This window comes from Oryzias latipes, chromosome 24 (genome assembly GCF_053564925.1).
Source record: "Oryzias latipes strain Hd-rR chromosome 24, Olatipes_Hd-rR_3.1".
Taxonomy (NCBI): domain Eukaryota; kingdom Metazoa; phylum Chordata; class Actinopteri; order Beloniformes; family Adrianichthyidae; genus Oryzias; species Oryzias latipes.
The window spans coordinates 3,191,281-3,205,712 of record NC_136260.1 but is presented as its reverse complement, the minus strand read 5'-3'; the positions used below and the strand labels follow the sequence as shown (position 1 = coordinate 3,205,712).

Genomic DNA, 14,432 nt, shown 5'->3' with positions numbered 1-14,432 from the left:
CCGAGGACACCTCACTTAGGTTAAGTAAAGGAGCTGAATTTGTGTTGACACACGTGCCACACAACAAACTCAACACCTTTATCCATCTGTCCCAACCTGCCTTCAGAAACCTCTTCCTTTTTTTCCTACTGTCTGTTGTTTTGGACTGTTGACTAAGAACTTAGTCCTCCACCTCTGCTTCCTGTAACATCACTGTTCCTCTTCAGTTCCTCTCATTCACACACAGATTCTCCGTCTTACTGCAGCTGACCTTCATTCCTCTCTCTTTCATAGCAAACCTCCACCTCTCTAGATGATCCTCCACCTGCTTCCTGCTCTCACTACAGATCACTATGTCATCTGCAAACATCATGATCTACAGAGATTCCTGTCTAACCTCATCTGTCAGTCTGTCCATCAGCACAGCCCCTATGAGAAGCCTACAACTAGATGTGATTACATCCCCCAGATTAACGTAATGGGGGCCCAATCTGGAGCCAACCCTAGGGTTTGGGTTTGCAGGTAAACCTGGTGGCTGGAGCTCTTCTCATAAGCCCCAGTCGGGCCCAGTTTGAAAGGAAGACATGGGATCACTCCTCTGTGGGTCCACCACCCACAGAGTGCCTTTGAAGCCCAATCCCTGGATATGTTTTTGGAACATAGAACACCACCTCTGTGAGAGGAAAGGGGCCTGAGCTTGTGCTCCTGATTAAGAGGTATGGGCTAGATCAGAGGCAGGCACTTCCAGGCCTCCAGGGCCGGTAAATCTGCATGATTTCCACATATCCTTGCCCTACTCATGACTGAATACCTGGATCAGGAGAGTCCAGCCAAGTAGGACATAGCTGAGCATTTTGGATTAGCAGTACTGCAGCCAACAGGGCCAATCCCTGGGCTCACCTCCTGGAGGCCTGGAATCTGAAACTCCATCCTTCAAAATGGGTTGGACTATTCCATTCTGTGATTACTCATGATGAGAGGCGGCAGGCTGGTGTGGCCTTACTCTGGCCTTGTGGTAGAGTGTATGGAAAGTCGTGAGTTCAAATCCAGGCTGAGTCATACCAGAGACTCAATGCCTCCCTGCGTGACCCTCAGTATTAGTAGGTTGGATTGGGGGAATAAGTCACAAAATGGCTCCTGAGCGAGGCTGTGACTGCAGCCCACTGCTCTCCAGGGGATGGGTCGAATGCCGAGAACAAATTTCAAACACCTAGGTGTGTGACAGCTAATAAGACTTTAACTTCACTCATGAGCCCTGAGCTTATCTGCCAAGTGTTGGAGTTCTTGTCAGTGGACGAGAGGGTTGTGTGTAGGCCTTTGAATGTAGTTTTGGCCTACACCCCAGCCTAAGGTGGGGTGTACCTGGGTATCTTTGGTTCTCACAGAGGGCTAATGGACAGCACGCCAGTGTCCTCCTGGGGGACTGTAATGCTTACATGGGAAACAACAGTGGAACCTGGAAAGCTGTAATTGCCAACACAAGGGTCTCCATCAGTGCCAGTGGCACCAGGACAACCTAGGCAGGTGGCTGATGCTCAACTCTGTTGTTGTTTTTAGGTAACCAGTATTTGCTTGATGTGTCCTGGGCGCCATGGAAACCTGGGTGATTGTGCATTTTCTATTGCCAGCCCCCAGTTCATATTCCGAAAGAACTGAAGCAGAAATTCTTACAGATCAGGTTTCTGACACAGTTCTATTCTAGAAAGCCAAAAATGTCTTCATCGTGAATCTGTGATCCGGTGGGCTAAAGTGGTGCATGTCAATGAATGAACCCTGCAGAATGCTGTCTTCAATCAGCTCTTCCCCTTTGTGTGTGTGTGTGTGTGTGTGGGGGGGGGGGGGGGTATTGCTGAAGGCACAGAGGCCAGGATGAGCCTGTTTATCTGGCTCTATACCCTTCAGCATCACTTGAAGTGGGGTTGGACCAAAGCGAAACTAACTACAGCTAATTAACGCGCGTAAGAAAAGAACAGGTTTGTTTTCATTTGTCTAATGATCCATTACTTTTCAAATTGACCAATGGCAGCTTAACAGTCCGGGGAGGACGGTGGCGGCTCTTACCAGGAATGCGTATGAAGGACCATCCATGGTGGGGCCGCAGGCCCATCACACCCCCGGGGCTTTCTGAGTGGAAGACGTTGGCTCTGTCGCGCCACTCCATGGCGAGTTCAGGGGAGCCATGGAGGAAACACTGTTTGAAGATGGACCCCCCCCCACTGCGGGTCATCTGCCACTCATACTCAGCACTGCGGTCGGTACAGTATTGCTCCGAGGGAACGGCCATCACCTGCAGAGGAACCAACAAATCCAAAAGCTCTTCAGCTGACATTCCATCAAAGTATTCCAACACAAGCGTAGTAACTGATCATAATAATCAGCTTTTTAGCATCTTAGTCCTTCGACGCTGCAGAAAGGTCTAATGCATCTCTCAAAAACATTTTCAACTGAAAGCTTCTGAAAACTGAAGCTTCCTGCTCTTTTACTGTGTGATAGAAGACAAAGGTGCCCCCCCCACCCGACCACATTGGACTGTTCAAACAAACAGCATCGGTGCACCTCTCCTTCCACGCTAACACAGGACAGCCTTTCTGCCCCGCTGACCGCCTCAGGCTCTCACCTTGGGGGCAGCAGCCAGCAGAAACTTGGGTGTCAGTATGGGCTGGAGGGGCCTGAGGGTGGGGGTGGGGGAGCTCCTGCTGTGGATCTTCACGTCTCGGTGTCCCAGTATGGGGGGTGTGGAGGCCGTGAACACCAACCCCTGGACACATGCAGGTAAACCCCGACAGGTTACATCCCTCCACACAGAAACCTCACAGCTGTCACAATGCCAAGCCCCCACCTCCACCCCCACCCCCTGATCTAAAGGGACAAACGGCAACTTCAGAGTAAAAAGGTGATTGGCTGATGGGAGATTTTAGTAGAGAAAAACAAAAAGGATGCTGGGGGGGTTTCTATTCATGCATGCTGAGTGTCTTTATTGGTGCACAGCGCCACCTAGAGGGAGACTGTTAGAAGAATAACAACAAGTCAATTCATAGACATTTTTTACACCAGCAGCATTGATGGGGGGGGGGGGGGGGGGGGGCTCAGTGCAAAGACAAAGACGACTGCAAGGCTCATTAGTTAACTTGATGATGAAAGATGGAATTCTATTTAATCATGTTCCTACACACTTCATCTAAAGAGGTTTGCCAGAACAGAGTCTGTGGTTCTGTCTGTCTCTACCCATCATCCTTTCTAGAACGGTTTCTTTGTCCCAGAGTCACCCCAACCATCAGATAGAATTGGATTCTTGGTGCCGCCCATGTTCAGAGGTAAAGCTCAGTTCTTCTGCTATCTGCAGAGCAGACATGAGGCACTGCACTGTGGTCCAATCTCCTCTATGAGCTTTTGGCCTGAAGACGGGTTTGTTTGGGAACTCCCTACAGCCTACAATCAAACAAAACTGAATTAGCCAACCCAGTGGTCGTCCTCTCATCAGATCTGGGTTAACACCCAAGGGAAGAACTTTGGTTCTCCAAGCCAGATGTGATCCTTCTTCACCTAGTTCTGCTGCTTTCTGGCTTCCTGCCTTGTTGAAAACATTTAGGAGGGGGGGGTGGGGGGGCATCCTAATTTTATCTCCCAAAAGAGGCGCAGAGATGGCCTGCTTCACTGGAGGGGAGTCATTACTGGGTCACCCAGCTGCAAACAGATCAGGTTCCCCCCTGCATCCCCAGAGGCGTGGTGTGTGGTCAAAGAATGATGGCGGCTCTGGGGGACATGAGTAGCATATGCCCCCTCCTGGTGTTTCACATTTGCTCCCACGTTAATGCCTCCTGCAGATGGCTCCTGGAGCCTTTCTGGCCCACAGATTGCAGCTCCTCCATGTGCACGTCTTTCTTACCTTGAGAGCGGGACTGCTTTGAGCATTGGGAAAGGCTAGGGGTCTGTTAATCCACAGAATTAGGTCCTTATGAGACAGACACTTAATCCCGGGCTGCAACCTTGACCCGTGCTCATCCTCCTGATCCTTTGCATCATGTTGAAAGAGGCGCTGATAATAGAGCCGGTGTGCAGCTTTCAAAGACAGATAAAAGGCTAACCACCTGCAGAAAAGACCAAAACTTTATTTAACACGACAAATCCTCTCCCTTCAAAGCGGGTTTTCAACCATGTCAACTTTCTTTTCTAGTAGAACTGAAAGCATTACCTCACTAAGGTGCCTTGCAGCATCATGTTGGACATCTCAGCGGGCGAAACATTGATAAAGCGCAAGAAGGAGAAGCAGCTTCCTCTGTCACCATCTGAAATGGTTAAAAGAACCGAATTTAAGAAAACCAAAAAACCCTGAAGAAATAAAAAAGACGGCAAAATGAAAAGAGGGTCAGAAACGCTCACCTGTCCTGTGAAACAGAGACTGCTGGATATGGTTTGGAGAGAAAGGAGACAGCAGTACCTGCAGTAATCTGAGGAGAGAACGGCCAGATTATACTTCAAAAGTAACAACATAGACGTGGCCTGATTATTTAATCCCATTTCAATCCACTAGAGCCCAATGATGAAGGTTTACAGCCTTTTTTGAGCCCTAAAACACGCATGGTCCATAGGGTCCAACCTTTACTGGTGACTAAAAACAACAACGTAAGTAAGCCTGCTCTGAACGCAGCTGGACTTCATGGGCTTGTGGGAGAACATACTTGTTCCTGGCCCGGTTCTGAGACTGCAGGAGGCCGTGACGATACAGGAACTTGGGTAAGACGAAGGGCCTCATGGACATGTGGAAAGGAGAGCGCGTCTCCTGGCGCTCAAACAAGTCGGGGTGGTTGCACACCTGCAAAATAACATTCATTTTCAATAACACATGACAAAGTTTAAATTGGAGAAAAAAAACTACAACTAATAATGTATATCAAGATAAAGAAGGAACAGAAACAAATAGGTCCAGATGCTTCAATCCCACATGGATGTAGCTTCTTGATGAGCTCCTACCTTCCTGAACTGCATGACGAGGTTCATGAGGGAGGAGGTGGTGCTGTGGGCCTGCTGGGCCGTGCCCATGGAGGACTGCAGCAGGTCCTCAATGGAGATCTTGTTCCTCAGCGCCTGGTAGAGCAGCCTCTGTCGGGACGTCAGCTGGCAGTAAGTCAGGATCTCAATCTGCACAGAGGAAGAGGAGGCTAGCTTCTTTCTCAGCCACGTCACACCCACCGACAAAACCAAAGCAACTGGGAGCAAGAGTCGCCCCACATGTCACTTTTGCCATGCTACCACTCGCTGGGTACGCTGGGTCATGGGGAGACAAAGGATCAGGAAGCTTCCTAAAGAGATGTTTTGGACAAAAGCTTTGAACCCTTCCAGGGTCCAGCAGCGTGGTCTACAACCAGCATGGATCTATCACGAGTCATGCCGGGCCTTTGGACGGAGGACGATTGGCGTAACCGTCTGCTGGGTTGTACAGACATGGTCTGTACACGCATACAAAACACACACAACATTAGGAGCATGGTCCTGACTGATCTCGTGTCCTTTCTGGGAGGAACCAGCGGCTAGCAGAGGAGATATTACTGTCATTGGTTATTTGACTCGAAGGGTTCGTGGCCCCCTGTCCATGTCCATCTCCATTATATCCAAGCCGAGGAATTGACCAATTACTTCATAAAAATCCTACAATGTCATTTCTTGGATTCTTTGTCCCGTTCTGTCTCTTCTAGTTGAAGTGGATGAAATCTACAGGCCTTTCTCGTTGTTTTAGTGGGAGGCTGACTGAATACTTCTTGCCCCACTGCATGTGTACTTGTCAGTTGGCGGGATTGTGTTATGTCTGCAGTTATATGCATACATCTGTAAAAAAGTGTGTGTTTGCAGGTTCGTGTTCCCATAGATGATGTGTGTGTGCTGTTTGGATGTGTTTGCTTTCCTTGTTGACATGTGGTTTGTGCAGTAAAAATGCAAGCAGTTGTGTAGACCTGTGAGTTGTGTAGACATTAATAGTTGTAAAGATGTAGGTATGTGCTTGTGCACACGTGGTTTGGTACATGTGACTGTGTGTAGATGTGAGTAATTATATATGCACAGGACGTTGTGTAGACATGTGTTTCCATGAACTTGTGCTTTGTGTAGAAGTGTCTAGTTGCATAAATGTGGGTGATTGTTGAGTAGGGATGACTGTTGTGTAGACCTGTGTTGCTGTGCAAACATGAATGGTTGCTTGAAAGTGCGTGATTGTGCAGTTGAATGTGGTTGTGCAAGTGTGTGTGGATTTGTAAACGTGCGTCATGTAGCCGTGTGAGTTCTATGACGTTGAGTTGTGTAGATGTGTGTTGTTTGTGCATCAATGAGTGTGGGTACACAGGAAGACTTATGACGAACGACATGTTGAATGTCGACAACAGAGTTTGAAAGGGGAAATCAATGCCGTCCTGCTGAACAACGTCCAGAGACTTTCAGGAACTCTGAGTTCTACCTTATCTGAAAGCTCGTTTTCAACGTCCTTCTTGATTCTGCGCAGCATGAAGGGCTTCAGGATCATGTGCAGTCTGGAGAGCTGGTCTGAGAAGAGATCAACAATGTTACACCAGCAAACGCGGAGACCCCTGAAGTCAACCGCTGCACTCACTCTCGTCAATGGCAGACTTGTTTTCCGCGTGGCTCTCGATGTCCTTGGAGAACCACTCGCTAAACTCCTCGTGGGAGTCGAACAGCGTGGGCATGATGAAGTGTAGCAGAGCCCACAGCTGGGAGACAATAAGACACAGTTGTTGACATTTCTGACCGACAGAGCGAGGAAGGCCGGCGTGCGCACACACAGCTAACCTCTGCCATGGTGTTCTGAATGGGCGTTCCGGTCAGCAGCAGCCGGTTCCGACACTGAAACTGCAGCAGGATTTTCCAGCGAACGCTTCAAAAAGCCAGAAACAGACACGGATGTGAGATCCAAACGTATATGAGGAATGCAAAAAGGTTTTCACAGGAGTGTCTGTTGTGCAAACGCTTTCTTAAACCCTCAAAGTCCATTTCCACGCTGACTCAGAGCCTTCCAGATCTCTTTCTTTCATATTTTCTATCATCATTTCTACGTTGGTGTGTCTGTGGACACCAGTCCACGGTCAGAAGTCGTTTTTACCTCAGAGGTCCAGAAAAGCCGTTTGAATTGCCCCACTTGCATGAATGCAACACTCGGCTTTCAGGGCTTTCTGGCAGTGCAGGGCTGCAGATGAAGAGGAGGCTCCGTCTAAAACTGCATTACCTGCTGCTGCTCTTCAGTGCCTGGGCCTCGTCCAGCACCATGTACTGCCACTTGACCCGCTGGAAGTACTTGACATCTTGGACCACCAGCTGGTAGCTTGTGATGACGACATGGAAAGGTGCATTCTGGGTATACAGGGTTTTCTGCTCAGAGAAAGTGCCATCAGATTAGTTATAAGATCCACACAGTCTTCCTGTATTGTTTTTTAAAAAAACCTGTTCATTCACCTGACTCCAAAACTTTCGAATCACTTTGCGATCATGTGGATTCCCCCAGTACGGCAAGACCTGAAGGACATTTCAGAAATCAAAAGTGTTGGACCAACAGAACCCTCAAACGGAGGAGCGGGTTAGATTTCCCATAAGCTCAGAATGAATCCCATCCATCACACATCCTCACCTTGAACTTGGGCACAAAGCGGGTGAACTCCTGATGCCAGTTGTTGAGTGTGGATGCTGGAGAGATGATCAGGAATGGACCCCAGATGTTGTCTCTCTGTGCAGAGCAGCATAAAAAGAAGACAGAAAGCAATCACAGTGTGAGGAAGACGTCCTTCAGCCAACCACAGCTCTGCCACAATGTTTGAAACCAGCTGTTTTTGTCAAACATTTGTCGCATGCAATGCCAGCTGCTGCAAGGGCTGTGGCCTCAGCACAGGACGCTTGTGTGAGTGGTTCTGATCCAGTCCTCATTCTCACCTCTGCAAGGTGGGCCAACAGGGCGATGCTCTGGACCGTCTTTCCCAGGCCCATTTCATCAGCCAAGATCCCATTGATTCCCTGCAGAAAAGCAAACAAAAGAAGAAAATATAAAGCAATGATTCCATATGCACTTCAAACAACTCAGTTGCTTGGAGTCTTGGGAAGATTTTTCAACTGTCCAAGTGGACATGAATCATAGTTTGTTGGAGACACATGGCTTTGATCCAGATTATTTTGTTGGTTAACTTAGTCTCTTAGTTCAAAAACAACTTTCCTTCATGTGTGTCGGATTCTCCAGAACAAATGTACCTTCGTGTTTTCAGGTGAACATGCAAACTTTCAGCCTTCAGACAGTACCTGCTCATAGAGGTTGGCCAGCCAGTTCATGCCCTTGAGTTGATAACCTTTGAGCTTTCCATTGAAGATGGTGGGTTGAGGGATGTCCTCTCCGGCTTGGATGGATGGGTTTGAAAGGCTGTAGCTTTCCCCAAACCCAGAGCCCAAAGAGAGGCCCCCCGCTGCATGAATGGAGGCGCTGCGGCTGTCTTTAGCCTCTTCGTCAAACATTCGTGTCTGAAGATGAAAACGGGGGCGTTAGATGAAGCGCACACACAGAAAGACGACTGGTTTGGGTGCAACGGCTTACTCTATCTTGATGAATCTGGAAGGCCTCTTTGGCATTCCTCAAGGCCTGGGATTTATAGTATTCACTATCTGTAACCACACACAGACAGTCAGTGCCTGGAACCATGTAGATCAAGTCCTCTAGTCCCAACAGACTTGCATACCATAGTCCTCCCGCACCACGTTGACCATCACCCCTCCACCAATCTCTATCTGTCTCTGAGCTGCATTTTCTTCCAGCTTCCGCAGGATTTCCTCCTGCGCCGTGTCACCCCCTGCCCCCCCCATGCTGGCTTTGCCGCTCATGAAGTGAGCGTAGAGCTCGGTCTGAGTGATGAGGAAATTCAGCTTACGCTGCTGACGCTTGGCCTGTGAGAGACGAAGAGAGAACCACGAAGAGGACTGGAGGTCAGATTCTTCATGACAACATCATCTGCATACGATGGCATCTTCATCACACACCTCTCTCATCTCTTCATCAAGTTTACGTTGTTCCAGAGCTTCCTTTTCCGCCCTTTTGCGGTGCTCTTTCTCCACTTTGTCGTACTTCTTCCAGTACAGCATCATTTCCTTGGTGAGGCGTCGAGCTCGTGGAAGTGTCTCCTTGCAGTTCTTCTGAGCCTGAATGGCGGCACGCCGGACCTCTCGCATGCACTGGTGCGCCAGCTGAAAGAGACAAAACCAGAGCTCCACTCATGGCACAGAGCTCTGAAACGGTCTTCTACATGCACAGGAACTCCTCTCACCTTCTTGGCATTGGTCAAAACCAGGTTCTTAGCGGAAGTCTTCTGCTTGACAGACTTGAAGAACCAAGAAAGAATGAATCCTCTGCACAAAGCTCAACTCAAACCACCAATGTCAAGACAGAAAAGCGTTTGGCCAACCTTGGGGATTTCCTTTTTCGCCACAGTGAGCCACAGCTTGCGTCGTCGTGCATTCAGCTGTTCCGTAGTGAGATGCTTTTTCTTCACCGTGGGCAGCGGAGCATCATGGGAAAACTTGGCAAAGATTTTATTGATGAAAGGACTGTCCTCATCCAAGAATTCTCCTTCTCCGCGTTTCTTCTTTTTCTTCATTTTTTTTAGTTTAGCTGAAAAAAGCAAAGATTAGAAAAACCTTGAGGAAACTTCTCTAAAAAAACCTGTTACCTGTTCTTACAGGTAATAATTATTAGGTTTATACATTTGAACAAAGCACCCAAGGAAACTGTATAAGGAAGATGAAACCAATTTAGGAATACATTTGTCAAACAAAAGAAAAAGAAACAAGAAAGAAGGCAACACAGGCTGCTGTCCAACAGACGTCTTCTGTCAACAGGTTTCTGTTGAAAACGACTTCCATGAGGAGGATGAAGGACCAGGATCTGAGGCGGCAGGTGGATGTGGAGGATTAGAGCAGCCTGAGCTCAGCCGTTCTTCCTTATGAACGGTCCATCAAAAACAGACCCGACCGTTTTTAAAGTCTATTATTTGGAAACTGCTTTAGAAGACGGGGCACATCTTCTAATGTCTCTTCTGCCTAGCTTTAGACGCATCAGCGAACTGTAAAACTGTAAAACCACTTTATTTTCCCCCTTCTGTTCTTCTTATATATTTGCCTTTCTCTCCACATCTAAAAAAAGTGTTGTACTTCTACTTGTTGCAGAAACAGAAATTCATTCATTTATTCTGATGTGAAAACCGTTTTGGTCTCTAGTTCGGTTTTCTTTTGTCTTTATGACAACCATGGGGGGGGCAGCTGCTTTGATTTGAAGTAGTTTGTACATAGTTAGGGGCTTGATTTTTAGCAGCATGATAGATTCACTAAACTCTCAGGTCAGTCTGTTTAGAATGAATCTAGTCAATAGCGTCCTGCTGCACGCTCCACATCCTCCTTCAGATCCCCACTGGTGACCTCACCAATGAAGGCTTCTATCAGAGGTGTAGAACGGCACTGCAGTCTTTGAAGGACGTACAGGGACATTTCCTCTGTGTTGGGGCTGTTGCTCTGTTTGCCCTTTAAGATTTGCTCACCCATCTGAGCGTCAGCACTCCTACATCTGGACCAGGAACACAGATCAACTCGGAGGTTTGCCAACTCCACAGCTTTGGGACAATCTGTCTTTTCTCTGTCTGAATTGGAAGTCTTTTCTTCCTACCAAGTGCTGTGAACCGTCCAGGTTTCTCAATCACTTTATACTTTATGATAACATCGTCTTTTAACAGTCATTTTATGCTGTCTGTTCAACAGATTTTACTCTATGATTATTTTATTGCTCTTATAAATTCTCTTCATCCAATAGTTGATTTTAGTTTGACTGATTCACCAATAACCAGCTTCTGTGACTCTTAAGTGTTTATGAATGAAGTTGGATTGATATTAAAATATGATTCCAACATGTTGAGGTGATTTTAGCTTCTTACCCTTAAATTTCTTCTCATCTTTGATTTTCTTTTTCTTTGGGCCCACAGGGAGACGCTGCTGTTCATAGAAAGGGTCGTGGGTGGCCAGCAGCCCTGTGCTGTAGTACTGATACTGGTAAAGCTGCAGGGGGAGATAACGGACCCATAAGCACATGACATCATCACGGGCATGTACGGGGGGCAGGGGGGTGCTCGTACCTCTCGCTCAGAGTAGAACTTGCTCTGATGCTGCCTCATGAACCGGTGCAGCCTCAGCATGTCGTGCAGCTCCTCCCGGGACAGGATGAACCCGGCATCGTCGGAGTCTGTGTCCGAGTCTGTGGTGTCGTCCGTCAGCAGGATGCTCTGCAGCACAAGGACACCGTGGTTACAGGAGGGAGCGGCCGTTTCTCTGTTCAGGGTTCAAAACGCTGAGAGTACCTTCAGCCATTTCCTGTTCTTCTTCATTTTGGAAAAGTTGTAAAGGTTTGTCCTTTCTGCCCTTTGGCCTGTTGAATAAAGAAGGTCAGATGATGCTGAAGGGAGCAGGCTCCAGTCAAGCGGCAGTGGGATGGGGGAGCATCACCTTTACCTGGCAGTACTCCATTGAGGAGCTTACAGTCCGTCTGTCTGTCCTCACACGCCTCGCTCTTGCCCGACACCACTGCACACTGAAACGTGGAATCGGGGGGCATCGCTGTCCCCAGCCCCCCGTCACTGTCATCACTCTCATCACTGAAACAACACAAGAATGAGCTGGAAGAATGAAGGACTGTGAAGAGCCTTCCTGTACTAATAAACAACCCGCTAATATGTGAACAGTTTCTAAATTAGTCGATAAAACATTTCACTGGTTTGCAATCCAAACAAGGAGGAGGAATTCTTATAGAAGAATGTATACATCTCTCCACCTTCAGCTCTTCTGTACCTGGTGATGTCTGTCTTGAAGATAGCAGAGGTTTGATTCAGAAAACTATCCAACTTCAGGGATCTCTCTAAGCGCTGCAGGTAAAGAGGTTTGGCCAGACCAGAGGCTGCTGATGCTGCTGCATCCAGCTGGCTGCCCTGCCTGGAAGCCATGCAGCACCACCTCCTCCACCCGAAAGGCAGGAAAGGTCACTGAGGAAGAGACGGAGCTGGATGAGCAACCATGGCACTCATTCCAAGGATGAAGTTTCTGAATCTGGATCTGTGTCCTGGTACCAAACCCCCCCAGAACCCCCTTCCTTTAGCAGCACTGATCGTGTTTTCATGCTAGATTACTCACCTGGTCAATACCAGATGGCATGGCTGTTTCCACGGTTACGGACTGGCCCGATGGGAAAGAGCCTACAATGGAGCACATTAGGCCACCTCAAGATAAAGTTCAAATACTAAAATACAAACACTTGAAGGAATATTTTGATTTATTTCCTCAGAATGTTAGTGAAATTCTGACGTACTATTAAACACACACTCTGTTCGAAATACATCGTACTTTTTTTTTTTATTTGTACACTAAACAATAACAAAAAGCAATTATTTATTATTACCAAACAAATGCAAAACAAAGAAATGAAATATTTGTATTTCTTGACACTCATCTTCTCCACAGAGAATTTGAGGCTTCAGAATTTAAAGCTAATTTTACCCTTTAATGTCAAAGTATTGTCTTTTACATACATTTTTAGGGTTAAATAGACATTTTTTACACATATCCTCAATGACTTAGGCTGTAAAAATGGACAGCAGGTAACTGATTCTGGCATTAAGCTGCTGTTGAAACATTTTCTTTACCGTCTCCGTGTCTTTCTGCAGCACTTTAAAGGATCTTCATGTCTTGACAGTTCCAATAACAAATGACACAACCTGGTCTGGTTTTTTTCTATTTTTATTAGACTCCGGTTCCGGGTTATAACACGGAACTGTTATAACTCTCTGCAGCCCTCACAACGATCTTCAAGTGACTTAAAAGTCGATTTTCTCTGAAAACAGAGAGCTGACCATGGCCCCGAAGAAAAACCAAGCTACAGGCGACTATGATGACCTTAAAAAAATACTTGATGACATTCAAGCTACGTGATCAATATATGCTATGAAGAGTTTTCAAACAGTGTTGTCTATTTTTTCTGATATTGTGTTATTTTTAATCAGTCATGGTTTTTCCAATGAATATAATCTGCTATGTTGATTTCTAAAAGTTATTTTTTTACATAATAATTTAAGTAATTCATATTTGTCATGTGCTTTATTGATACCTAATGATTCTTAATTCTGCCTGAAAAAAGTTATGAACTGGATAATGATAAATCGTGTAATAAAATGTTTACGGTAGAACAGGGGTGGGATTATTTAAGTTCGCTTCCTTCCACTCCCTTTCTAGTAATTTTTAATTTTATGTTTAATTATCCTAAGTTTGATTCATCAATGAATGAATGTATAACTGATGATTGTATTGTCTTGTGCATTCTTTTTATTTGATTGCTTGAAGTAAACCATTTCAAATCAAATCAAAAAGTTCTGAAGAAAATCTCAAAGCAGGGAGGCAGTACATTTGTTACTGAGACAGACTGGAGAACTGTAACCCAGTGTTTTTCAACCAGTGTGCCGCGGCACGGAGATGGTCAGGTGTGCCGTGGGAAACTGCCCTCATAACTGATCTAAAAACATTTAGCATCTCCAGGATATCAGCTCTGTGTTCATCCAAAAAGGCCCTGATAAAACACTGAGTAGTTAAGAATATGAACGATCGTAAAATACTTTTTTCTTTGTGTTTATTTGATTAAATTAAAGACATTTTGCTAAGAATGACGGTACCGCGATTTAGCCACAACTAAGCCACTGAAAAGGCCCGCCCCTTTTACTGTCTCCACCAATCATTCTTGGAGTCTTAATCACACGTCATCACTCTGACCAATCAGAAGTGGGTAAAGTCTTCACTTCCTTGTTCTGATTCTGCTCATAAAGTCGCTCAGTTCCAAAAAAATACCAGCTAAAGCTCGTCTTTAGCGGTGTAGCTTTCCACAGAATCCGGTGTCAGACCGTGGAACAAGTGAACAAAACCATGAAGCTAAGAGAAAAGAGTCTGTCTGCGTTCGGCGGCTATTCGCACTACATCTCCCATGATGCATTGGGTTGAAGTGACAGCGTCTCAGCGCACAATGAGTCGACCTTGTTAAACGTCTTGAAACCACAACAAACACACATCAACGTTTTTTTAATTTTCTATCGTAACTTTTAATACATCTTTTAGACAAACTTCCAACCTTTTCTGCTAAATTTATCACAAACATGCATGTGAGTTTGCGGAGGGGCTGTAGATCAATACAGACTACGAGTTTCTCCTTTTTTTTATGGGGATGCTGGTGTGCCGCGGGATTTTTGTCAAGGTTAAAGTATGCCGTGGCTCAAAAAAAGGTTGAAAAACACTGCTGTAACCCACCTTCACCCATTAGCAGCTCAGATAGGCTCCAGCAACCGGGTGACCCTGAACAGGGATGGTGGGTGTAGAAAAATGCCACCCATCCACCCACTGTCTGA

At 46.4% G+C, this 14,432-nt stretch overlaps 1 protein-coding gene across 3 annotated transcripts in view; it reads right to left on the bottom strand.

The window, feature by feature from the left end:
• ino80 (INO80 complex ATPase subunit) overlaps positions 1 to 14,432 on the bottom strand; it is a 30,992-nt gene that overhangs the window by 15,511 nt on the left and 1,049 nt on the right. For 2 of the 3 annotated variants that reach the window (XR_013654095.1, XM_023953068.2), the window contains exons 2-27: positions 12,181 to 12,242; positions 11,842 to 12,032; positions 11,500 to 11,648; positions 11,355 to 11,422; positions 11,133 to 11,279; positions 10,935 to 11,055; positions 9,417 to 9,622; positions 9,279 to 9,332; positions 8,995 to 9,198; positions 8,697 to 8,901; positions 8,555 to 8,622; positions 8,266 to 8,481; positions 7,906 to 7,986; positions 7,607 to 7,702; positions 7,435 to 7,494; positions 7,208 to 7,350; positions 6,775 to 6,859; positions 6,578 to 6,695; positions 6,425 to 6,510; positions 4,951 to 5,118; positions 4,659 to 4,792; positions 4,360 to 4,427; positions 4,172 to 4,265; positions 3,866 to 4,067; positions 2,597 to 2,737; positions 2,041 to 2,266 (exon numbers count right to left, since the gene is read on the bottom strand). Coding sequence is in view for 2 of the 3 variants with exons in the window: in XM_023953068.2 (XP_023808836.1) it covers positions 2,041 to 2,266; positions 2,597 to 2,737; positions 3,866 to 4,067; positions 4,172 to 4,265; positions 4,360 to 4,427; positions 4,659 to 4,792; positions 4,951 to 5,118; positions 6,425 to 6,510; positions 6,578 to 6,695; positions 6,775 to 6,859; positions 7,208 to 7,350; positions 7,435 to 7,494; positions 7,607 to 7,702; positions 7,906 to 7,986; positions 8,266 to 8,481; positions 8,555 to 8,622; positions 8,697 to 8,901; positions 8,995 to 9,198; positions 9,279 to 9,332; positions 9,417 to 9,622; positions 10,935 to 11,055; positions 11,133 to 11,279; positions 11,355 to 11,422; positions 11,500 to 11,648; positions 11,842 to 11,993 (3,292 nt within the window). In the remaining variant the exon portion in view is untranslated. The remainder of the gene's footprint in view (positions 1 to 2,040; positions 2,267 to 2,596; positions 2,738 to 3,865; positions 4,068 to 4,171; positions 4,266 to 4,359; positions 4,428 to 4,658; positions 4,793 to 4,950; positions 5,119 to 6,424; positions 6,511 to 6,577; positions 6,696 to 6,774; positions 6,860 to 7,207; positions 7,351 to 7,434; positions 7,495 to 7,606; positions 7,703 to 7,905; positions 7,987 to 8,265; positions 8,482 to 8,554; positions 8,623 to 8,696; positions 8,902 to 8,994; positions 9,199 to 9,278; positions 9,333 to 9,416; positions 9,623 to 10,934; positions 11,056 to 11,132; positions 11,280 to 11,354; positions 11,423 to 11,499; positions 11,649 to 11,841; positions 12,033 to 12,180; positions 12,243 to 14,432) is intronic. The other variant, XM_011492065.4, reaches the window with a different exon arrangement.